A 24,473-nucleotide genomic window follows, 5' to 3' on the forward strand; every position below is an offset into this window, starting at 1 on the left:
TGGGGATGCATATGACCCCTGGAGGAACAGGATGGACAGAGTCCACAGACAAGCGGAGGCTGTGAGTTCACACCAGGCTCATCTCTAGCCTTCCTCTTCCTATCCTGAACCAAAAACAGAGCCTCTCCGCATTCCTACCTTCCCATTCATTCTCCCAGTGAATTGCAGTTACTCAGTGTACTAATCTTCTGAAGGATTCATTCACAAACAGAATTGGCCTGTCTTTTCTTGGCACTTGGAAGGCAGCCGGGGCAGTCAGACAGATACATAAGATACTATTATAAACAGTTCTGTGGGAGCATGGAGCCGCAACCACTGGCCTGGGGGTGGAAGTTGGGACGGGGCATAGAGTTAAGGAAGAACTTCATGTAGCACATTCTTATTAGGAGGAAGCCACAGAGGATGACCAGGAGTCCTCCTGGTAGAGTGGGCTGGTGACAGGGCGCAGGCATTCTAAGGAAACAGATGGCAAGTCTACCACTGTAGCCAAGTGAAAGGCCCCAGATGGTTTGGGGAAGCAATGAGTGGTCCTGGCACCCAGACAGGGAAGGGCTGAGCCACAGCTGATGTTCAAGGAAGCCCTGCTGACAGGGGAGTGTCCTCCCCAGCGATGCTCCTTGGAGGCACACATCCCAGGAATGGGTTACTTGAGTCCCCAGGGAGGACCAGATGACCCGGCAGCCATCCTGCCCTTTGGTGGGAGCACTCATCTGGACTCCAGATACTGTTGAGGTTGCTAAGCAAGGATTTCAGGCAGGCGGCTTCCCATGCACAAGAAATTTCTCCCTCTGCTTCCATTCCCACCTTGGGACTTGGCAGCGACTTAGTGGAGAGTCCAAGAGCTGCCATGACCCTGTCCGATGGCAAGGGTCACTTTTAAAAACAAGTTCCTAGTTAAAGTCAACCTAAAGCCATCTGGGTCTATAGTGAATGAAAACTTACCCTAGAGGTACGGTTGCAGAAAAGGGGACCCCTTCCAGGGCCCAAGAGTGGGCTCTTGTCTAACACTCGGAAATGAATTGTCCAAGGAGACACATGTGCTACCAAAGCAAGAGACTTGGGACGGGGCACCCAGGTGAATAGCAGGGTAAGGGAACCCAGGAGAACGGCTCTGCCATGCAGCTCAGTCTCGGGTTTTATGGTGACGGGGTTAGTTTCCAGGTTGTCTTTGGCCAATCGTTCTGACTCAGGTCCTTCCTGGTGGCACCTGCATTGCTCAGCCAAGCTGGATGCCAGCGAGAAGGACTCTGGGCGGTGGCGGGACAGGTGGCAGCTCCTTTTGGCCTTTCCAGAACTCTTGCAGTTGGTGATGGCTTGTTAGTTCCATGTTCCTTACTAGGACCTCCTGTCGTAACGTAACTCTCACAGATGATTCCTAGCCAGGATGGGTGGTTTCAGTCAGAGTGCTTCCCCTAACGGAACCAAATCTGAGATGTGGCTCCAGGAAAGCAGCATTTACATAGTCAGAGAAGATGAAAAAGAGTTTCATGTCGGACTCAGAGCTGGTAGCCAGAGGGTGATGTCTTTCTCCCGGGAATAATCATAGCCCTTCATGTATTGCCACATCAGCTTACAAAGCCTAGGCATGGGCCATCTCATGCATACCTCCCCATGAACTGGCAAACTGGGCAGAGACAGGCTTCTTCCCCTCCTTCAGATGTGAGAGTTGATGGTCAGGCAAACAAGGATGCCTCCCCTTCAGCATACAGAGGGGTCCCTGGGAGACTAACTGCTTGAGTTACCTTTAGGCTGGAAAGCAAGGAGGCACCTCTTGCATAGCAAAATCCAGGCCTCCAGCTTGGCTTTATAATTAGTATATTAGTGCTTTGCTTTAAAAAATCCCCAGGCCTTACCTCCTGCAAGCTGTCTCAGCCACTAAGTGTTAGAGCTGGGACAGAGACCTGCCTCTCCTGGAAGCCTATCCTGCACCATTTGTCCCAAGCAGCCAGGTCTCCCTACCCTGACCTCCAGGCCCTAGCTGGCCCCTCGCTTTCAGAACAGACCCCGGAAACCCAGATGGTACCAGTGATATCGAGGGGCCGTGATGAGCGCGCTGGAGACGCAGGGGCGGCCCCTGATTTCCCTCCACTGCTTGTCTGCCGTGGAGGCAGGTCCTTTGGGATGACTGGGGGGGGGGTGCTCCAGCCCCTCGCAGGCCATGCGCCCCTCTTTGTGCAGGAGCCCTGGCCGGCCACCTGTTGTTAATCTAGCCCTGGTAATCCATTCTGTACTGTGTCAGCAGTTCAAAAGGGCATTGTTAGTATTTTTTGCCGACTTCAATTAACGTGAGATTTCAGAGGCCCCTCTGATCACATTTCATCTGTCACAAGTTAGGAACAAAACAGACAGGTTCCAGTTGAGGGGAGGAAGGAGAAGGAGTTTATTGCAAACAACAACCAAGCGGACAGTGTGGGCCGTGCCCAGACAAGGGCGCTCTGCGAACGCGCAGCGGCGCCCACGCTCCACGCGGCCCCATGCCTGGACCCCGACGCCCCCTCATCAACAGTCCAGCAGTCCTCCCCTCCCCCCAAAGATGTAAGTGCAATAACTTACTTTAAAAGGCAAGAACTTTTTTTTTTTAATATTTTGCTATAATGTAGTTACATGGTGGTATAGGCAGTAAAACTTTATGGAACCGACTTCCTTTTTTTATACATTTTTTTTTCTGAATTTTTAATGTCTTTTTCATATATACTTTTAATATTCCACCCCAGGCCATTAAGCTAAAGGAAAAGTTGCATTTATACAGGGTTACAATATCTTACAAGGAGAACAGTCATTATTGATTGAGGTTCATGTTCCTTCCAGCACTCAGCTCTCTTTTCAACCCACTGCACACCAAACAGACTATTAGACATTGAAATCTGTCCTTCAAAATCAGTAGTATAAAGGCCTAGCTCTGTGTGTGTAAGTGCAGGGGAAGAAGGGACAGGGCAGGGCAGGTTAATGTTTGGTTGACTGGGACACCTTTCCTCCCCCCCAGCATCTTTACAGACATCACGTGGGCTCCCGGGAATTTGAGGAGTGGAGTTTTCCTTGTCTTCCCAGTTTTCTCTTTTGTGGTCATGGATTATTATCCTGGGGGCCCGTTTGCCCAGCCATCCTCAGTCCCCACCAGGCCGTCAAGCAGACCGGAAGCCCCAGAACTGTCCAGCCCAGGGGGAGAAAAGCCGCAGAAGCAGGATTCATGGTCGTTTGCACGGAGGAGTTCCTCTCGTCGACCCAGCCGAAAGACGGCAGAGGGGACACCGGCGCTGGGCCCGATGTGGCCACGGCCACGTGTACTGGGGACCCACCTCACGCTTGCTACCGCCACCCCCTGGCAGTGTCTTTGAACCAACCTGGCTGCCATGCTTCCCCACGCTGGGGGCATGGTAGTGAGAGCCGAGAATCAAGTATAGTGGAAAGAATTCAAGGAAAGTTCCAAAGCCCGTGTCCTCCAAGTGCCGTCGAAGACTCGGGGACAAGCCTCTCCGTGCGTCCCCGGAGCCCCCTCTCCCCACGCTGCCCTGGGAGCAGCGACGGCATCTGAAGGTGGTAGCAGCACCATAGTGTCAAGCCTTGGCCGCCGAGACTGGTTCCCAGCAGGATTCGGGGGGCTGGCAGCGTGAGGAGGCTGCCCGGGGGCCTGCCAGCCACCCATTATTTCCGGTTTTGTGTGGCCATCTCTGTTGAGATTTTAGGCAAAGAGCAAAGGAAACCCCACCTCTTTTAGCTTATTGGCTTAACAGTGACCACCGGAGCCATCCACTCTCCCCTGTACCTGCCTTCATGAGACCGCGCTCCTGAGGATGCCGCCAGCCCAGAGAGTCACACCCAAGCTTGCTTTAGTCATCACAGGAGAGGCTGCGGGGTACCTCCCACCCCAGCAGCTGAGAAGGCAGAAGGCCTAAGCCCAGCCCCCCACCCTGGGGAGCTCCACGCAGCATCAGTCATCAGAGCCCCTCTCTTAGCTCTGCCTCAAGTGAAATGTGGCTCAGGATGATGACCTTCCCCACTGGGGACTGGGGTCATCTCCGTTGTGAAGGGATTGGGCAGGCTAGAAGTTTTCTGATCCCTTCCCGCTCGGCGATTCTGTGATTGTTGGAGTGTCAGGCAGGCCCTAGGGTCTGGGACAGGGCAAGGGCAGGCCTAGGGGCAGGCAGCTGCCCGTAGGGAGATGCAGAGGTGTTTCAGGCTGACATTTTAATCCTAAATACTTAGCTGCGTTGGTGGGATGGGCGGTCAGCGCCAAAGAGCCTTCTTCTATCGGAAGATTTTTCTTCTCAAGGTTTGGGGTAGAATTTGCCTGACTGAGGTCTGGCCCAGGTGGAAAGCAGACACACAGCGGAACTGATCGCCAGAAGTCCCTTCCAGAAGGTTCCACTTAAGAGCCGTGTCTCTCCCTTCCCTCCCCCTCGGTGTCTATCCTGGTTCTCTCTCTCTGTCTGATTCTCACCCAGGTGAGAACATACCTCCCAGGTCTTTCCAGCCATGATGGCATTTAAGGGGGAACTGGGGGGATTGTCTCCATCCTGAAGCCATTTCTTCCTTCCTTTTCCTAGATTTTGGGAGTCTTGAGTTGTTTCAGCCAAGCTTAGAACTAGAAAAGGCTTCCTAAGAGTTATTCCCAGATCCTCAAACATAGAAAACACTTAAAGCTAAGTCTCCAAGAACATTCAATTCAGTGTCCAAGATGCTTTTCACTTCGAGAAGATCAACTTTAGAGCTATGATTCCCAAAGAGGTCTGACTCTTACTAAGGGGAGGTTGAGGCCAGCTCCTTCCATAGTCCTGTTTTCGGAGCACATGAGGACTTGAGACACAGCTGGAGATGGCCACGTCCCCAAAAACCTAAGCAGGTCAAAGGGGGAGGGTCTCACCCCTCCCCACCCACCCAAGAGGCTGTGCTGAGTCCAGGCCCCTGGGCCTGGTAGACCTAGCTCTCCTCACTGACAGGATTGGGGTAGAAGGGATAAAAAGCAGACCCTTCTCCTCGGGGATACCTGCAAGGGGGCCTCCCAGCGCTCAAAAGGCCGGCCTTGGAGGATGGGTACCCATGCCCCGAGCTTAGCTGACCCCTGGGCCCTGGAGCTGAAACTCAAGCTGCAGGCTGCATGTCAGACGGAAATGCAGCCCCCCTGAGAAGGAGGCCCCTTCCTGCAGGCAGGGAGATTGGCTTCCAGAAAGCACTGTGTCCAGAACAGAGCAAGCGACCCCAAGGAGCTCAGCCCCACATGAGCCCTCTGGAGGCCAGAACAAGGGACTGGGGTCACCCATGCCACAGGGCAGAATTGCCAGGGCAGGCACTCTCTGCCCTACGCCCAGAGGACTGCACAGAAGGCTCTGGGCAGGTGTGATGCAGGAGGCCGCTAACCGGGACGGCCGTCTGAGGCCGCGTGGGGGCCGACCTGGTGCCCGGAGGCCGGGTGAGTGTGCCCTCGTCGTCTGCCAGACCCCACAACCCGCTCTGGACCCTCTGGCACCGTGCCCCCAGGCCCTAGCGGCTGTGTCAAGGTGCGAGTCCTTCTGCACCAGGACACTGGCCCAACAGCCCCAGCAAGTGACAAGGATCTTCAGATTCCACCTGGAGGGGCCAGACTGGACAGGGAACAAAGCTACCCAGACCTGCCCCCTGCCACCATCATCCTGCCTGAGGTGGGGCGTCAAGGTGGCCGGAGAGCCGACGTGTGTGCACGAGCCCCTGCCTCCCCAGGACACCTCCCTGCAGCCCTCTCGGCTCCTAGAAGCGTGCTTCCAGCACCGTGGGGCCGTGGGCGGCGGGTCTCCTTCCCTGCACTGTTCACCCAGATCCGGAGCCTCGGGGTCCAAGGGGGCTAGTGTGGCTGGGTGACGGCGGGCTCCTTCGGCTCCAGCTCCTCTCTCTCTGCCCTGTCCCTCCGGGTGCGTCCAGCACAGGGGACAGTCAGCAGGACGGGGGCTCCTCACGTCCAGGGTAAAGGCGAGGTGGGTGCCTTGGGTCTAGGAGGTTGGAGTCCATGGGCTTTGAGGGAGAGCACAGGAGATGGGATGGCAGAGGCTGACTGGGCAGGGCATCTGTTCTCCAGACACGGTCACCGGGCTGGTGATTGGGGACCACACAGCAGAGGGAAGGACGGACTTTGACGGCACCGTAGCCACAGCTGGTCCAGGTGGGAATCTGACCTCAACTCAATGGTCAAACCGGGCAGGGCGGAGGAGCAGGAGTGGGGAGAAAGGGTCTTCAGCTTATAATGGATGCAAAGCTGCAAAACTCGTGCCACCTGGCTGCCTCCACTGCCTCTGGCCGGGAGCGGGGGCGCCTGGCCTCGGTGCCCGCTGCCCCCTTCCCTCCCCACAGTCCCCAGGGGCCTCAGACTTGGGGCGGCTGAAAGTGCTGAGGGTCAGGCTCCTGGGCCCAGGCCAGGTGCCTAAGAGGGGAGTTGAGTGGGGGGCCCGGGGGCCTGGGGAGCATGGGCATGGCCAGTGCCACAGGGCAGGGGAGGGCGCAGGGATGGGGCGGGGTGGCCCTGTCATGTGGCCCAAGAGATGGCCGCGCTGTGCTCCTTGGCCTTCATGCGGAGGGCCGCGATGCTCGAAGTCTTGCGGTCCGGCTCCCCGTTGAGCTCATAGCCGTTGAGGCCCGGGCTGAGGCCCGCAGCTCCAAACAGGCTGCCCATGTGCGTCTGGCCCACGTGGCTGCCAGCCCCCGAGACGCTCAGGAAGTCGGTGACGCCGCTGGCCCCGGAGCCGGGGGGGTGGGCGTGAGGGGACATGCAGGCGGGCACTGGGTCACAGGGCACCACACAGGCCGGCACGGGCGAGGCGGCCCCATTGTTGCCGATCCAGGACGGGTTCTGAATCTGGGGAGAGGGGAGGGAGACGCGTCACAGGCTGGCTGGACACAGGGGTGCTTTCCTGTCCCACACAGGGGACCTCTCTTCACTTACAAACCCATCCTGATGATAAAACCATTCCTGAGTGTTTACCTGGGAGGCTCTCCAAACCTGCCTGGCCACCTAGCCCCCTAGGAGCCTCGGGGTTTTATGCTCTGGTTCCTCTGTTCCCAGGTCCAGGAGAGCAGTGGACAGAAACTCCGTTTTAAGGACTGAACATCAAGAGTCCAGTGAAAGGGTCGTCCTGGGGCACGGCTCACCAGCTGAGGGCAGCCCCTGATTCTGTTTATTTATTTGACCACACCACTTGCAGATCTTAGTTCCCTGACCAGGGATCGAACCTGTGCCCCCTGCAGTCAGAGTCCTCTTCATTGGACCGCCAGGGAATTCCTGGCAGCCCCGGATTTTAGACGCAGAGGCAGACTCTGTCTCTCCATCCATGGACCCATTTAGGGTCAGCATCTGGGCCTCACTCCGCTCCGGCTCCTCCCCAGGCCCAGCACGCCCTCGTGACTTGATCCATGGGAGGGGACACGAGCTCAGAGAGCTCTGGCATGGCAACGTGGGCTCCGAGGCTGTCCACTCTGAGAGTGGACGTCGGGGGGGCCTCAATTCTCTCAGAAGCCAAGGTCAGTAGTGGAGGTGTTAGGGGCCGGTGCCCTTGAGGCTTCAGAAGTAACTCAGGGTCTGAAAGGGCTGCCTTGAGAGGTGGTAAGTGGACAGATAGAGCCAGGTGGGATGCCCACAGGCTCCAGGCTGGGGCAGAGACAGGTGGAGGAGGTGGAAGGTGCTCGGGCAGCGGGTGAAGGGTTGAACTGGACACTTTGTCTTCTATCTGCACGGCTAAAATCCTTTCCCCCTCCCCAGCTTCCAGCTCTAGACCCCACTTTGCCCCAGCATTTAAGCGGAGGCAGAACTGGGGACTCAGCCAGAAATGCATCTCTCCTGGGTGATGGGAGGCAGGGGGGTTGGTGGGCAGGATGGGCTGTGAGGAGATGGTGCACCTCTCGGCCACGTGAAAGGGCTTCTCAGTGGTCCTGGAGCAGCTTCTGCCGGCCTGCCCCCTGCCCCCAGCGTTTGGAGTACATTCAGAGAAGTCTGTAATAATAGGAGTGACAAGGCGGCCATGCCCCCAGATGCCATGGTGACTGCAGTGACAACAAGAACTGCTTGCAGGTTCGGGTGATGGGGACCCCCTCTCTCGAGAGGCCTAGGGGATGTGGTGTGTGCTGCTGCATGGAAAGAATGAGCATGAGCCCCTCTGGTGTGTGAGCTCGGGCAGCAGAGGTCAAGGCCAGGGAGTCCGGGCTGGAGGTCCATCCTCCCAGGGACAGAGGGAGGCTGGCTGGGGGGACGGAGAGAGGAGAGAAAGATATGGGCGGGCCCAGGGTTGGAGCAGAAGGCGGAGGCCACAACACAAGGAGGCCTGAGAGGGAGGAACCGGCTGCCTTTGCAGGGCAGGTTGAGGGGCGTCAGGATGGCACTCAGCCCCAAATGCACCTCTCCAAGGGTCCTGGCTGCCTGACTTCACCTACATCGCTTCCCGTCCCTTGACATCCCACTGAGGACCCAAGTGGCACCAGGAAGGGGACTGAAGGACAGCCGTGGAAGAAGATGCTCTGGAAGGGATGGGAAGAAATGGGCCAGACGCCTGGGAGAGCCACAGACATACGAAGCAACCTTCCTAAAACCATGTAATTCACAAAGCACTTTTGCACAATCTAACGTAGACCTTCCAACAACCTTGTGAAAGAGCTGAGGCAGGTGCTTTTTTTTTTTTTTTGGCCACATCGTGTGGGATGTGGGATCTTAGTTCCCCGAGTAGGGGTTGAACCTGAGGCCCCCCGCCCATGGAAGCACAGAGTCTTAACCACTGGCCAGGGAAGTCCTGAGGCAGGTTCTTTTAAAAGACCCAATTCCTAGGTGAAGAAACTTGAGGCTCAGACATGTGACTTGCCTGAAGGGAGAAAGCTCTGGAGCTGGGATGACAGCCTAAATCCTGGGTCTGAGAATCCCACGTTCATTCCAGCCTTGCCTCACTCACGTCCTCGAACTTCAGGAACCCCTTCTTCTAGGAAACACTCTGGGTGGCTCCCGGTGGCCTGGAGGGCCCCAGGCCTTCAGCATTCCTCGGTTCCGATGCCCGTCACCGAAGTGGCCAAAGGAAAAGTCATTCTCAAGCTTCTCCCCCAGTCTCCCCTTCCCTAAAGTCCAGCCAAGCCTGGGTCAACGCTTATGGGGGGCAGAGAGAATTCTGGGCCTCCCACATCCTGGAGATAGAAGTGCACTCCTGAAACGGGCCTGAAGCAGGGACTTAGAGCCCCGAGCTCTCTCTCCAGGGAAGGTGTTCCTCCTAAGGGCCCCAGAGCAGGCAGCTGGGGGCAGGGACTCACCTGGGCATAGTTTTCCGCTCGGGTGAGGAGGGGCAGCTCGTAGGCTGTGGAGAAGTGGGTCCGAACCTGCTGCATTTGCCCGAAGCGTTCCCTCTTCCTCCACTTGGCCCTCCGGTTCTGGAACCAGACCTGCAGGACAGAGCAGTTGTCCCCGGGGTCAGGCCTGGAGCTGGGGCCCCCGTGTTCGAGGCAGCGCCAACCTTGCCCTCGAGTCCCTCTGGCTGTAGTTATAAGGTCAAGACTGTGGGGCTACAGATTACACATCTGCCTTGGTCTCTGTGCTCAAGAGCTGATAATCTGGAAGGATCGACGCTGAGAGCCGGGAAGGCAGTTCACACCCCAGTCATAGGCGTGATTTCGGGCCAATAGGTTCCTTTTTCTGAGCTTCAGAACCCAGAGCAGGCAAGTGTCACAAGCACATGGAACACATCACCAGTCATCTCAGCGGTCAAATAACCAGCCCTGACATGGGGCAGCCCAGTCCTCTGGGGCCACAGACTACGGCAGAATCTGATGACAGCCGTGAAAGCTTCACCAGAGAGTCATTCTCCTGGGTGGCCAAGTGGTAAAGAACCCGCCCGCCAATGCAGGAGATATAATAAGATGCCAGTTCCATCCCTGGCCCAGGAAGATCCCCTGGAGGAGGGCATGGCAACCCACTCCAATGCTCTTGCCTGGAGAGTCCCATGGACAGAGGAGCCTGGTGGGCTACAGTCCACGGGGTCACAGAGTCGGACAAGACTGAGCGACTAAGCACACACAGAGGATCACACACGTGTGGTTTTTCCATTGTTTTCCACTTCCTGAATCCCCCATGCAGCCTTTTGTGGAAAGAGTCTGGACCCCCTGGGTTACAGCTTCTCTGGGAGACAGGGCTTTAGCCAGGCTGTTGGAGGACAGTCAGGGACAGCTTTGTGGAGGGAAGGTGGGGGCTGGAGGAACAGAAGTCCAGGCTGAGTTTAGAAACGGCCCGGCCACGCCACCACCTGGGAGAGTGATGGGAGGGGAAGGATGGTGGAGTCAGATGGTAGGGGCCCTCAAATGCCAGGTGGGAGGGTCACCTTGGTGTTGTGAAGAGAAGAAGCTGCTGCAATCTCAGGCCCCCAAGAGCAGCGTGATGCCAGGGAGGAGGGGAGGCCCAGCTGTCACTCAGCACGGGGGTGGCACATTGGCTTGACCAGGGTGCTCTAGGGGAGTGTGGTCTCTGAGTCAGGTGTATGAGCCAGGGTCTTGTTTATTTTATCATACTAAGGAAAAAAATTGAGAACCTTCCAACAAAAGCTATTGGGCTTAATGGAAGCTTCCTTTGCAGGAGCTTTTCTGGCAGGCTGAGAACTTTCCCAAGGCTCGTGGGCAAGAGCTGGCTTTGGGGTCTGCCACCCCTGCAGGTGACTTGAGGTCTGGGGAGAGGGTGACGGGGACCAGGGAGGATGGGAGAGAGGGCGTGAGCAGGCTTGACTTCAGGCTGGCTCACAGGCAGGCTCCAGAGCTCCTCAGAGGGAGACTCCTGGCAGCTCGTCACACACCTGCCCGCTGACTCTGGTGCAGGGCACGCCCCTGGCACCACGGCCCAGGGCATGGAGCTTCCTGGGAGGAGGGGGGCGGAGCCGGGCCAGAGGGCTTGGCCCGCCCCCTGCAGGGCAGCACAGAGGCTGCTGGGCCCCTGGGCGCCTGCTGGACTGCCCCGCGTTTCCAAGGGCCTCAGTTTGTGCATCTGGAAACTGGGCTAGCATCCGTGTTGCCGGCTTCCCGGGGGCTGTGCCTCCTAGGGCCACAGGCAGCTGGAGGGCAAGTGCTGTCTCTGAGTTTTCAGAGGACTTTGCCCTGGTTTATTTATAGCTCCCTTCCAGCTGTCTTTTTCAGAAGAAAGAAGTCAAAAAAGAAGCGGTAGGTGTGGCTCATGTTGGTGTGGGGAGGGAGGGGTGGGGAGGGAGGGTGAGAATGCACCTTCCCAGCCAGTATACAAGCATCACACACACACACACACACACACACACACACACACACACAACACACACACAACATACACATACAACACACACACAACATACACATACAACACACACACACACAACATACACACACACAGCCCCCCAAGGGAGGGTGAGACTGCACCTCCCCAGCCAGTATACAAGCATCACACACACACAACACACACACATACACACAACACACACATACATACAACACACACACAACATACACACACACAGCCCCCCAAGAGAGGGTGAGACTGCACCTCCCCAGCCAGTATACAAGCATCACACACACACAACACACACACATACACACAACACACGCATATATACAACACACACACAACACACACACACAACATACACACACACAGCCCCCCGAGGGAGGGTGAGACTGCACCTCCCCAGCCTGTATACAAGCATCTCACACACACACACACACACAAAAAACACACATATACACAACAAACACACACAACATACACACACACAACATACACATAACACACACACACCCAAACACCCCCAAGGGAGGGTGAACTGCACCTTACCAGCCAGTATACAAGCATCACACACACACACACACAACACACACAACACACACCACACACATACATACACCACACACACCACACATACACAGCACACACACACAGCACGCACACACACAACACACACACAACACACATACACACAACATACACACAACACACACAACACACATACACACACAACATACACACACACAACACACATACACATAACACACACACCCAAACACCCCCAAGGGAGGGTGAGACTGCACCTTCTCAGCCAGTATACAAGCATTACATACACAGCACACACACACACAACACACATACACACAACACACACACAACACACACACACACACAACACACATACACACAAACACACACACACACACACACACACACCCCCAAGAGAGGGTGAGACTGCACCTTCCCAGCCAGTATACAAGCATCACACACACACACACACCACACATACACAGAACACACACAACACACATACACACACCACACACATACCCAAATACCCCCAAGGGAGGGTGAGACTGCACCTTCTCAGCCAGTATACAAGCATTACATACACACACACACACACACACACACACACACATACACACAACACACACACACACACCCAAGAGAGGGTGAGACTGCACCTTCCCAGCCAGTATACAAGCATCACACACACACACACACACACACACACACCACACATACACACAACACACACACACACACCCAAGAGAGGGTGAGACTGCACCTTCCCAGCCAGTATACAAGCATCACAGACACACACACACCACACATACACACAACACACATACACACACCACACAATACCCAAATACCCCCAAGGGAGGGTGAGACTGCGCCTTCCCAGCCAGTACACAAGCACGAGCATCACACACACACACGCACACGCACACGCACACACCCCCCAAGCGGCCGGCATTTCTTTCAGCATCACTGTTTCCCATCTTGTGCAGGAGAATCAGCTCTCCTGTGTCCCCCCCTCCCCGGAGCTGATCCCCTCCCGGGCTGGGGCCTCAGCCGCTGTCCCAGAGCCTCCCAGGGGGGCCCCCCTTTCCTCCCAGGGTTCCTGGGGTCCAGGCCCAGGCCGCCCACTGGGAGCCAAGGGCGGATCGGGTCTCCTCTCCAGGACGCTGAAATGGGATCCCCCTTTATCAGTGGCCTGGAATGGGGGACTGGGGGCAGGATGAGAGAATGAATCAGAGGCGCTTGTTTTCATTTCATGTTTAATTTCCTGCAGGCTTAGCTCAGTCTTTCCGCTCCTTCCTCAGCCTCCCAGGGTTTTCTGGGCAGGAGGGGAGGCCAGGGGGAGGGGAGAAGCCCACTGGAAGCATCTAGATATACGACTGGACTGCTTTCTTCAGGGCTGAGGAGAAGCCTAGAAAAAAGTGAGGTTGCCACTGTGGTGGGGGCCGCCCCCTTGAGTCTCTGTGGACTCAGGTCCTACAGTGGGAGACACACAGGGCTGGCAAAGGGGGCCTGGGGGTGAGGCGAGGAGCTGAGCAGGGGTGGTGGGAAAGGGGGGCGGGGGACGGGAGATGGAATGCCAGCGGGCGGGGCGGAGCAGGGTAGAGGGGCGACCTGGGTTATCTGGGAAGACAGATGAGCTGGGGGAGAGGCAGCTGAGAGCGCTCGGCCTTTGGGAAGGGAGTGAAGAGGGTCAGGCAGAGGGGTTTCTTTGCAGGTTAAGATGGAGATCGTGGGAGGCGGCACGGCTGTGGGGAGCAGGCTGGGGGGAACAGAACTGCCCACCTCCAGCCCCTTCCTCCCTGGGGCCTCACCCTGCAGACGAGGCTGGAGCTTTTCTGCCCAGATAAGGCTTAAGCTCCATTAGCTTCCTGGTCTTCACTCTCATCATGCATAAACTTGGGTGGTGGCAGGGGTATCCTCCCGGGCCCCATCTGTGCTCACATTCATGGGCCCCCAAGGCTTAGAGCGTCCTCCCATTTCTGACCCTTGGAGCCTGGGGTGCTGACAGCTGCGCCCCTAGATGCCCTGGGCCTCAGGCTCTGCAGCCCGTAGGCTTGTCTCCACTGGGCAACCCTGGGCAGGAGAAGGGACCCAGAGGCCCCAGCCTTCCCTTCAGTGCGTCACAGCAGCCCAGGACCACCCCGCTCCTGGCCCACCCTGGCCTGGACCCGCTCAGCACGGGCCTCTCCCCAAGGAACCAACTGTCTTGGCGGAGGCCCCTGCTAACCGCAGCCCATCTGGGGCCAGGGCGGGGTGGCTCAGGGCGGGGAGGCCTCTGCCTTATTGTCTTCAGACACAGCTGCGTAGATTGGAATCCCAGACAGCACAGAAGAGGCCCCTGCAGCCCCCTGGAGCGGCTCCAAACTCCGGGTTTCTTCCCAGGAAAGGTCCATCTCGGGGGTGGGGGGGGGCCCCGTCCCTGTCCCCACCGTCACTCTGTGCCAGGCACCTGGCTTCCCATCAGCTGAGTATGGGCCCCCAACAAACTCATCAGAGGCAAGCAGGGGGTTCCATCCCCACCTCCCCCCATCTCCAGGGCACTGCCAGGCGCAACCCAGAGGTCTGATGCACCTGCCAATCCCACCAACCCTGCTGCCTTTATACAAAGTAAAGTCTCAGAACAATTAGGCATGTGTTCCTGGTGAGGCAAACTACAGGAAAAGCACTGGAAAGGGCTGGAACTCAGGGTCCCTCATTCTATTCTCAGCACGGCCACCCCATCACCTTTCCTGAGTCACCTGGTCACAGGTGATGGTTTCCTGTCTCTGGGTCTCTTCCTCCTCGATAGTGAATGAGAGAACGAGGTGGTCCTCTCCAGCACTAGCCTTCTAGAATTCTGCGGTCTCCCCCTGAGATGATAAGACAGGCAGCACATCACAGTTCCCCTTTTCGCTTTGGTGGCTGGGAAGCTCAGCATTGAAATTTGCGCTCAGTGAAATCTAGGATCCTTAGCTTAGCCTAGGTCTTTGACATAATTACCTTCCCATTTCATGACACTGTTATTGTTCGAGGATGAAGATAAATCTTTTAAGTGTAAGCTGCCCCAGCTCCTTTTTGGAAGTAGGCATAAATGTGTGTCTGTGTAGAGAGAACACTCCTGAGCTGTATTGTGGTGCCTGAAGAATGTTAAACATGCTCTGGCGTCATTTCGTGTGTGGTACCAGAAGGATCATCCTATCAATGCTAAGCGAATTCTACTCCTGGGCACTCCTGTCCATTTGTTAGGGACACACATGTGTGCACACACGTGTACATGTGTATACCTCACAGAAAACGGACAGTTCATTTTGCATCAACACAGCACCTACAGGAACATCCCATAGCCAGCTGCTCTCTCTCCACCGACTCCTTACGCTCCTCTCAAATCCACTGGCTGAGCTGAGGCCAGAGGCTGGGGTTCCTGTCCAGAGTCTGGGCACCAGAAGTCTCAGGTGAGACAGTGGGTGTGAGAAGGTTTCTGGAACCACAGTGAGGCCTCAGCTGCCTGTCTTCCTTCCCCAAACACTCACTGTGAGCTGGAGAGGAATAAGGTGGGAAGCTTGCTTTGGGGAATTTATGAATAAATGAGCTGACCGTTCAGAGTCCCCTGGCGTTTCTGGATGGCTGTGTATTCACTGGCAACTACCAGTCTCTTTTACACTTTAGCCATTTTAGATGATCTCGTTTCTGGACCATGCTATTAATACAAATGTCTCTGCCTTGTTAAACAAAGACTGGTGAGCCTTTTATTGACACCGTAGGGGTTCCCTGGTGGCTCAGATGATAACAACTTGGCCTGCAATGCGGAAGACTTGGGTTCGATCCCTGGGTTGGGAAGATCCCCTGGAGAAGGAAACTGACTACTCACTCCAGTATTCTTGCCTGGAAGAACCACGGACAGAGAAGCCTGGCAGGCTACAGTTCAAGGGGTCTCGAAGAGTTGGACACAACTGAGAGATTTTTTTACTTTAGGAACACTCTACTTTCCTGGTAGCTTAGGTGGTAACGAATCCTCCTGCAGTGTGGGAAACCTGGGTTTGATCCCTGGGTTGAAAAAATCCACTGGAGAAGGGAATGGCTACCCACTCTAGAATTCTTGCCTGGAGAATTCCACGGACAGAGGATCCTGGCAGGCTACAGTCCATGGTGTCACAAGAGTCAGGCGTAACTGAGCGACTTTCACTTCACTTCAGAATACTCTGCAGAAGATTCTTTAGTGAAAAAAGGCGAGAAGGGGCACCCTTGGGGTCTGCTGAGTAACAGGGCTCTCAGTCCTGGCACCGAAAGGACCTCAGCTGAGCTTGCTGCTTTTTTAAAAAGACTCCTCTTTGCTCTTAAGCTGTTGATTTCTATAGCCCACGGGAGAGGGAAACACTGTTATCTGCAAACACTTGATTTGCTATTTCAACATGATTTGGGCTGGGAAGGCAGGCCGAACGTGGCGTTCATTTAGTGTTATGCTGAAGCCTGAGCTTTATCTTGTCATCTATGGTTGGGGTGCTTAGAGGACTTTGCATCCTCTCTGGTTTTTCCTTTGTTACAATTTCATGCAGGGAGGAGAGACATACCTCTCTGGACAAAGGAGGTCAGTTGGTCCACATATATTTATTTTTTGCCTTTTCTGATCTTAGTTCAGCCTTCTCTAATTGGTGGGAATTATAGTGATGAAGAATCAGACCGTACCTGCCCTCATCATATTCTAGTGAGATGAGACAAACAGATGACATAATTTAAGCCAATCATAAATTCTAAGATAAAATAGCACAACTGGTAGAAGGTGACCTGGTTTGTTTGTGTTGTGTTAGGTTGAGTTGTGTTGGGTTGGGTTGAGCTGTATGGGGTTCCACTGTGGTGCACTGAATTGTGTTGGGTTGTGCTGAGTTCTATTGAGTTGAGCTGTGTTGGTTTGGGTTGTGATTGGCTGTGTTGAGTTGCACTGGGTTGGGTTCTGCTGGGTTCAGTTGAGCTGTGCTGGGTTCTGTTGTATTGTGTTGGGTTATGTGGATTGTGTTGGGTTGAGCTGTTAGTTTGGGTTATGTTGGTTGTGTTGGGCTGTGTTGGGTTCTGTTGAGTCGAGCTGTGCTGATTTGGGTTATGTTGTGTTGTGTTGTGTTGTGTTGAGCTGTGTTGGGCTGTGTTGAACTCTGTTGAGTTATGTGTTGATTTTGGTTATGATGGGTTGTATGTGTTGTGTTGGGCTGTGTTGGGCTCTGTTGAGTCGAGCTGTGCTGATTTGGGTTATGTTGTGTTGTGTTGGGCTATGTTGGGCTGTGTTGAACTGTGTTGGGTTGTATTGAAGTCTTTTGAGTTATGTGTTGATTTTGGTTATGATGGGTTGTATGTGTTGTGTTGGGCTGTGTTGGTTTAGACTATGTTGTGTTGTGTTGGGTTCTGCTGGCCTGTATTGAGCTGTGCTGGGTTCTGTTAAGCTGAGCTGTGTTGACTTGAGTTGTTTGTGTTGTGCTGAGCTGTGTTGGGTGTGCTGGACTCTGTTGAGTTGAGCTGTGTTGATTTAGGCTATGCTTGTCTGTGCTGGGCTGTGCTGGGTTAGGTTATGGTGTGTTGTGTTGTGCTGAGCTGTGTTGGGTTAGGTTGCGGGGTGTTGGGTTGTGCTGAGCTGTGCTGGGTTAGGTTATGGTGTGTTGTGTTGTGCTGAGCTGTGGGTTAGGTTGCGGGGTGTTGTGTTGTGCTGAGCTGTGTCGGGTTAGGTTATGGTGTGTTGTGTTGTGCTGAGCTGTGTTGGGTTAGGTTATGGGGTGTTGTGTTGTGCTGAGCTGTGTTGGGTTAGGCTGCGGGGTGTTGTGTTGTGCTGAGCTGTGCTGGGTTAGGTTATGGTGTGTTGTGTTGTGCTGAGCTGTGCTGGGTTAGGTTGCGGGGTGTTGTGTTGTGCTGAGCTGTGTCGGGTTAGGTTATGGTGTGTTGTGTTGTGCTGAGCTGTGTTGGGTTAGGTTGCGGGGTGTTGTGTTGTGCTGAGCTATGGTGGACTCTGCTGGCCTGTGCTGGGATTAGTGTTTTGGTGGTCGGGTGATGGTAGGGGGCAGTAGTCATGGTGATTGGGAAGACTTCTCAGAGGAGGCATACTGAGCTGGGACCTGAAAGATGGAGGAGGAGGCAGCCAGCTTGGGCAAAGAGAAGAGTTGGATTGTCTTGGTTTCTGCCCATGGGGTGCCATGGATGTCTTGTAAGTTCATCCTGTTTCCTTTCTAAGAGGTAGGCCTTCCAGAGCAGAGACCCCTCATCGTCATCACCTCCTTCGCGAGACAGCCTGGACTCACACACCACACAGAACTCAGAAGCATAGCTGACGGGCTGCCTGCCCTTCCCTGGGAGCCCCGCCCTAGCCCCTGCCAACCAGAGCATGAAGCAGGATGGGAACGTGAACAAAAGCAGACCTGCTCTGGTTACAGCAGGGGCGCGAGGGGCGAGCTCCTTGAGCTGAGGTGTAGAAAGCCCTGGTGCGCCTGGGGACGGGCAAGCGGCCCTGTCTCGGGCCACCGGCGGAAGGGGCCAGCCCCGCTCTCCCCGCCTTCCCCGGCACCCTCACTGACCTGCACGCGGGCCTCGGTGAGGTCGGTCCTCATGGCCAGCTGCTCCCGCGCGTACACATCAGGGTAGTGGGTCTTCTGGAAGACCTTCTCCAGCTCCTCCAACTGGTAGCTGGTGAAGGTGGTTCTGTTCCGCCGCTTCTTGCCCTTGTTGCTCTCCGAGTCGGCCTTCTCCATTGGGCTGGGGAGGTCGGCGCTGGCCCGGTCCTGGGGCCCCTTCACCCCAGCTTCCTTCACACTGAGGTAGCTGCTGTCCATCCCCACCGTGTCAGAGTCGGGTGGCAACTCTGGCTCACCCAGGGAGCTCTCTTTGGCTGAAGGGGGAGGAAACAAAGTCAAAAAAGCAATGGCTGAACCCAGCCCAAGAGGTAGGAGGGACGGGGGAGCCATTCCCTGCTTTTCCCTTCTCGGGGAAGCATGGGATGCAAGGTCCAGAGGCCTGGGTTCTAATGTCATTAACGTGCTTTGTGACCTTGGCTAAGTTTCTTTCCCTCTCTGAGCCTCTTCGCCGTTACGTCAGCATGGGCCCCTTTTAGCACCGTGTCCTGTGACTCTGGGCCAGCCAATCTGACCTCTATAACATTTACCCTCCGCCCCCACTGACCCGGGGCTCCTCCCTCTAGGACTCCCCTTGCCAGAACTTCTCCTTTGGGTGTTGAGGATGTTGTCTCAGTCCTTCGGACTCAAAAGCTCAGCCAGCAGCCATGTCTGGCCCAACTGGCCTTAGGGTGAGGAGGAGAGGCTCCTCCTTGCCTGGCCTGATTCTGTTTGGGGTTCAGCACCCTGCCCCCTCCAGGTGGGGGCTGTTTACTAAGGAAATAGGGGGTCCTCCCCGTGACATGCCCAGGATGCTGAGCTGGGAGGCCCAGCAGATTTACACAAAGCTCATGGCCCCGGGGCCCACAGCCACCGCTGTCTAGCAGAACGGGACTCTGCCGGCTGATTCCTGGACGCTCAGAGCTGGCAAGGACCAGTTATCCAGTGCAGGTCAAGGTGAGGAGACAGAGGGAGGGCAGGGAGGGCGAGCTCATCCTCGTTCAGATAGCCCCATCAGTGCTCTGGGCAGACACACTCGCCCCAGGGCGGAGGTTAGGGGACAGGCCCTGCAACTGGCCTCAGGGTGTGAGTCCCCCCCGTGTCTGACTCCTGAGCTGTGTGCTTGGACCTTTCGCTGAGCCTCTCTGTGCCTCAGTTTCCCCCTCTATGAAATGAGGGCACAGATACTTGGATCTCCCTCATAGGGACTTCCCTGGTGGCTCAGACGGTAAAGCGTCTGCCTACAATGTGGGAGACATTGACCTGGGTTCAATCCCTGGGTCGGGAAGATCTCCTGGAGAAGGAAATGGCAACCCACTCCAGTATTCTTGCTTGGAGAATTCCCATGGACGGAGGAGCCTGGTGGGCTACAGTCCATGGGGTCGCAAAGAGTCGGACACGACTGAGCGACTTCACTTTCTTTCTTTCCTTCTTTTCTTTCAAAGGGTAGCTGTGGGATTAAAACGTCTTACAGGTAAAGTTGCTCCCTGTTCTGGTCTAGACTTGTGAGCAGCAGAAGAGTCTAGCCCTGGAAGAGTCCTCCCAGTGGGCAGGCCCTCCCTGGAGTCCCCCAGCCCAGGAGTGGGTGCGGATGGGGTGCGAGTTGCTCTCTGAGCCAAATTCCACTGGGGACTCTGACTTTTATAGAGTGAAATAACATACGGGATAATAAGACATGTGTGGGGAGCATTGGATAAAACTTTTCATGTGTGAAAGCTCTGATCATAACAAGCATTTGTAGTCTGTATGGGCTTCCACCATTCTGACTTTTGGTCTCCTCCTCTGGGAATAGATCTGAGCCCCAGGTGTTAGGTGTCAGGACGGTGCCTCTAGCCCCGGTCCCTTGATTCTGACCAGATCCTGGGGCCGAAGCTTCGGATCCGCCCTCCTCCCTGGCACTCTGTGTTTACTGGGGGCTCTCTTATTGCTGGGGAGCTGAGAGGGACAGGCTGCCCAAGGCAGTGAGGAAAGGGAGTGGAGGTGAATGCTCAGAGTGGGGCTGGAAGCAGCTTCAGGAGGCTGTTCCTGAGGGCCACTGGCAGCACGGGTGCCAGCAGGCTGGGGGGCCGGCCCTTGGGCACCACGGATGACACCCATGTGAGTCCAGGCACACGCAGACCGCCACGGCTTTGGTGACAGCATCATGCAAACTGCAGCTGGCAGCTGGGCTGAGAGCTTTCAGCAAAGATATTTATCTTCCTGGCAGACAAATACGTTTTATGTTTTGTTTTTTTTTTTTTTTTAAAGAGAAGAAATCCCACCCAGTCTCACCAAAAATAAACATCTCTGTTATGCAACCTCCTGGAGGCCAGACTCGGGGAGCAGGCAGTGGCTGCAACCCCTGCCCCTTCTGCCCAAGCCCTGCTGCCCAGAGCCCATCCCATGACCCCAAGGACCCTTCCCGTATCCTCTGGCATCCAGCCTGGGCTCAGGACCACCCCACACAGCAAAAGGGGCTGGGCCGAGCAGGGGAAACTCCATGTTATAAATATCAAGGGACGGTAGGGACTAAACTCCTTGTGTTAATTCAGGGGAAACGGAAGCCAGAGAGAGTAAGAAATGTGCCAATAGGGACAGGGTGCAGCCTCTCAGCTCTGGGTCAGTCCTTCTCTTCTACCCCGTGGTCTTGGGGCCTTTCCCAGGGAGAGAGGGAAAACTAGAAGGAATCCCCAGGGCCTCACGTAATCAAGGGGTGTGGTCTGCGCATCAAGGAGGCAGAGAACCAGTCCCCGAGGATGAGAGAGTGAGGATGTGGCCCCTGGGAGAAGCCCACCCCCGCTGAGCTGGTTCTAGGCTCACTGCGGGTGGAGCTGGCTGAACACCCAGTCGTCCAAGTAGAGAAGCTTCCCCACCTCCATCCACCCACTGAAAGGGTAGGCATGGGGGGACAGCATGGTGTGCGGCGCAGCATGGGAGACCCCAGGCCCAAGATGCGGAGATCTGCCTCGTCCCAGCTCTCCCGAAATCTGCCTGTGACCTCAGAGGACGCCTTCCAAGTGCCAGAGCCTCCTGTGCCGATGGGAGCAGGCAAGCCCTGTCCGCAGTGGGGAGTGCAGGCAGGAATGGCATCTCGGCCCTGTGGGGCAGCCCTCCCGCCTCAGTCTCCAGTGGGACCTTCCCCTTGGGACCTGGAGTGCGGAGAGGCTGGGGGCATATCTGTCCAGGCAAACGTCAGCTAACTAGAAAGGCTTCAAGATTTCAAGACGGAAGGGATTCTGGCAAACCGAGGCCTCTCTGGCCCTCGAAGAGGGACGAAACCTTCCAAATCTCAAGTCTTGATTATTCTTGCTTTAGGTGGCTTAGGCGGTAAAGCGTCTGTCTGTAATGCAGGAGACCCAGGTTCGATCCCTGGGTTGGGAAGATCCCTTGGAGAAGGAAATGGTAGCCCACTCTAGTACTCTTGCTTGGAAAATTTCATGGATAGAGCAGCCTGGTAGGCTATAGGCCATGGGGTTGCAAAGAGTCGGACACGACTGAGTGACTTCACTGACTTCACTTTAGGTTCTGAGGCTTGGCCCCTAATTGAGACAGCAAAGGAAAATTCCCCAAGGTTCTGACCCAACCCATTAGAATTACAAGCCAAGGTACTCATCCCTAAAGTGCCAGGCTTGGGGGCATCAGTTCCCACCTCCTGCCACCCTATAAGCATCTGCACCCAGTGCTGTCACTCAAGCTTTGGTGACGGAGCTCATCGCCCCCCAGGACCACTGGACCGTCTGTCCAAAGGTCCAGCCTGTGTCTGATTCCTGCGGTCTGGCTCATTGGCATGGGTTCCAAACCTCCATGGGCCTTCCCCAAGGCAGCCCTGCGGACATCTGGAGATGGCTACCATGCCTCTGAGTGTCCCATCCTCCTGAATAAATACAGCTCTCACTGCTGTTCTGTAGGAGGCCCTGAGTTTAACAGGCCCGTGTGAGACAGGTGAATGCCAGGGATGGGATGGGTGGTGGTGCTGGGCTCTGGGCAAAGCCAGCAGATCGCTCTCCAACTAGAGGATCCAGAGAGGCTGGGTAGAGACTTGGCACCATGGCCCGAGACCTGGGCCTGGTCAGGATCCAGCTTGCTCCGTAAGGCCCTCCTCGACAAGACGGCCGCTGAAAACAGAGGGCCTGAGACTCAGGCTGACTCACTCCTGAACAAAGCAAACCGCTGAGCTCCTTGCTCTCCCTCACCTCCTCCTCCTCTGTCCACCTGCCTGGAACGCCCCTTTTTTCCAGCTGACCTCCAAGGTCCAGTCAAGCACCAGCTCCTCCAGGAAGCCTTCCCAGACTGCGGCAATCATACAGACCCCCTCCATCTAGTTGCTGCCTATGTTTTAATCAAACCCTGAAGGTCCAGCTTCTCCTCAGGGAACCAGTTCCCTGAGGGCTGGAACCTTGGGCCATTTGTCCCTGCTCAGCCCAGGATGGGGCAGGCAGGAGGTTACCGAGGAATCAATGGCCAATACAAACATTATCGAGCTCTCACCCTGTCCAGCTACCTCTGTGTACTCACTGGCAGGACCTACAGGGTACGTGCAGAGACGTCTGCTGAACAAACACATCCTCGGAGACAATGGAGAAAGCTGGTGAGGGTGCATGAAAGAGAGGCATGCAGTGGGTAGTGCCTCCATCGGAACTGACAGCTGAAACAGGAGGAAGAGGTGAGATCACCAAACGACAAGAGGGGAAGCGGGCAGACCGAAAGGAGGCAGGAGGAGGAAGGACAGGCAGACACAGATGATGTCTCCACGCAGTGAGCAAGGGGGACATGCTGGGGGAGGCCACGCAGGAGCACCGAATGGGGGCTCTGGAATTGACGTTTCCAGAAACCCAGTCCAGGATCTGCCAGGAACCAGCTCTGCATTTACTGCACTGCCACACCAGGAGACAGGAAAGGCCCCAGCTAACCCCTTTGCCGGGCGCGCCTTCTTGAGGCCACATGGCATCCGCTGCTGGCATGAAGCTGAACGACAGACCTCACTAGGACCAGGCCACCTGCCTGCCTGGCTGGCTTCCCCCCATCCTCCCTGGAGCAGCCCCTCATGGTCTCTGGCCCCGTCCAGAGCGGGAAGGGACCCCTGGGCGGGCTTTGTCCCAGGCTTTGGGGGCCCAAGACAATGTCCTCGCGAGCTGCAGCTTCCCCCGGAATGTCTTGATCTGGAAATACATCCCAGACTACCCAGAGGAATCATGTATTGTGCACAGAACGTTGAGAATCCAGAGTGCCTGCCCCCCGGGGAGGGATGCACACCCTTCAGAGACTCCCATGACCACTTCTGATGAGTGGGCGGCGTTTGGTTCAAGGCTTACTGTTCATCAGGAGTCACAGACACCCTTGAGCCTCTGCCTGTTCTCCTCCTGGGGAGGAGGCCTCGCCTCTTCTGAGGGCCAACTGGTCTGTGCCGGACAGCCTTGGCTGTTGGATTTTAAGAGCTACAAGAAACGGGGTACCTTTCTTCATTCTCTTGCGTGCATGCTTTGTCACTCAGTCATGTCTGACTCTTTGCAACCGCATGGACTGTAGCCCACCAGAGTCCTCTGTCCATGGAATTCCCTAGGCAAGAATACTGGAGTGGGTTGCCATTCCCTCCTCCAGAGACCTTCCCGACCCAAGGATCTAACCCAAGTCTCCTGCATTTCTGGTGGATTCTTTACTGTCCGAGCCACCAGGGAAGCCCCTTAGCTTCTATCTACTCATCCTGGTTGAATCCTAGGGTGTTGCTCCAACCTAGTCTAACTTTTTTTTTTTTTGACATGAAAGGCCTTGAAAGATTTCCAAAGTTCACCTTAATTTTTTTTTTTTTCATGACTGTGATTTCAAGAGAATTATTTCTGTGATTGTGATTTAAGGAGAATGAGCTTCTGAAGCCATTTGGGGAGAGGCTGCTGGAGCCCTTTCTGCGTGTATCCCTTTCTTGTGCACGGATGTGCGCCTTCGGGCATGTAGCACAAGCCTGCTGTTGTGAATGGGTGTGGGCAGCATATGTGTAATTGCCTGCGGATAGGTCTGCGGAGCGTGCAGGCTTGTGTGGTCAAGGGCAGGCACACCAGTGGGCGTGTGTGCCAGTGGATGTGTGCTGCTGTGTGTGTCTGTGAGTGAGCGTGAGCCTGCAGACAGCCATGGGTGGGTCTGGACATGAGTTGTGTGTGTGTGTGTGTGTGTAGCTGTGCACACAC

At 55.7% G+C, this 24,473-nt stretch overlaps 1 protein-coding gene across 1 annotated transcript in view; it reads right to left on the bottom strand.

Moving 5' to 3' along the window:
- Window positions 1–6,401: 6,401 nt before the first annotated feature.
- Window positions 6,402–24,473, bottom strand: part of ALX4 (ALX homeobox 4) — a 44,873-nt gene continuing 26,801 nt past the window's right edge. Inside the window, exons 2-4 of the mRNA XM_061381207.1 lie at window positions 18,283–18,593; window positions 9,247–9,375; window positions 6,402–6,820 (exon numbers count right to left, since the gene is read on the bottom strand). Coding sequence (XP_061237191.1) covers window positions 6,491–6,820; window positions 9,247–9,375; window positions 18,283–18,593 — 770 coding nt within the window. The 3' untranslated portion in view covers window positions 6,402–6,490. The remainder of the gene's footprint in view (window positions 6,821–9,246; window positions 9,376–18,282; window positions 18,594–24,473) is intronic.

Source organism: Bos javanicus, chromosome 15 (genome assembly GCF_032452875.1).
Source record: "Bos javanicus breed banteng chromosome 15, ARS-OSU_banteng_1.0, whole genome shotgun sequence".
Taxonomy (NCBI): domain Eukaryota; kingdom Metazoa; phylum Chordata; class Mammalia; order Artiodactyla; family Bovidae; genus Bos; species Bos javanicus.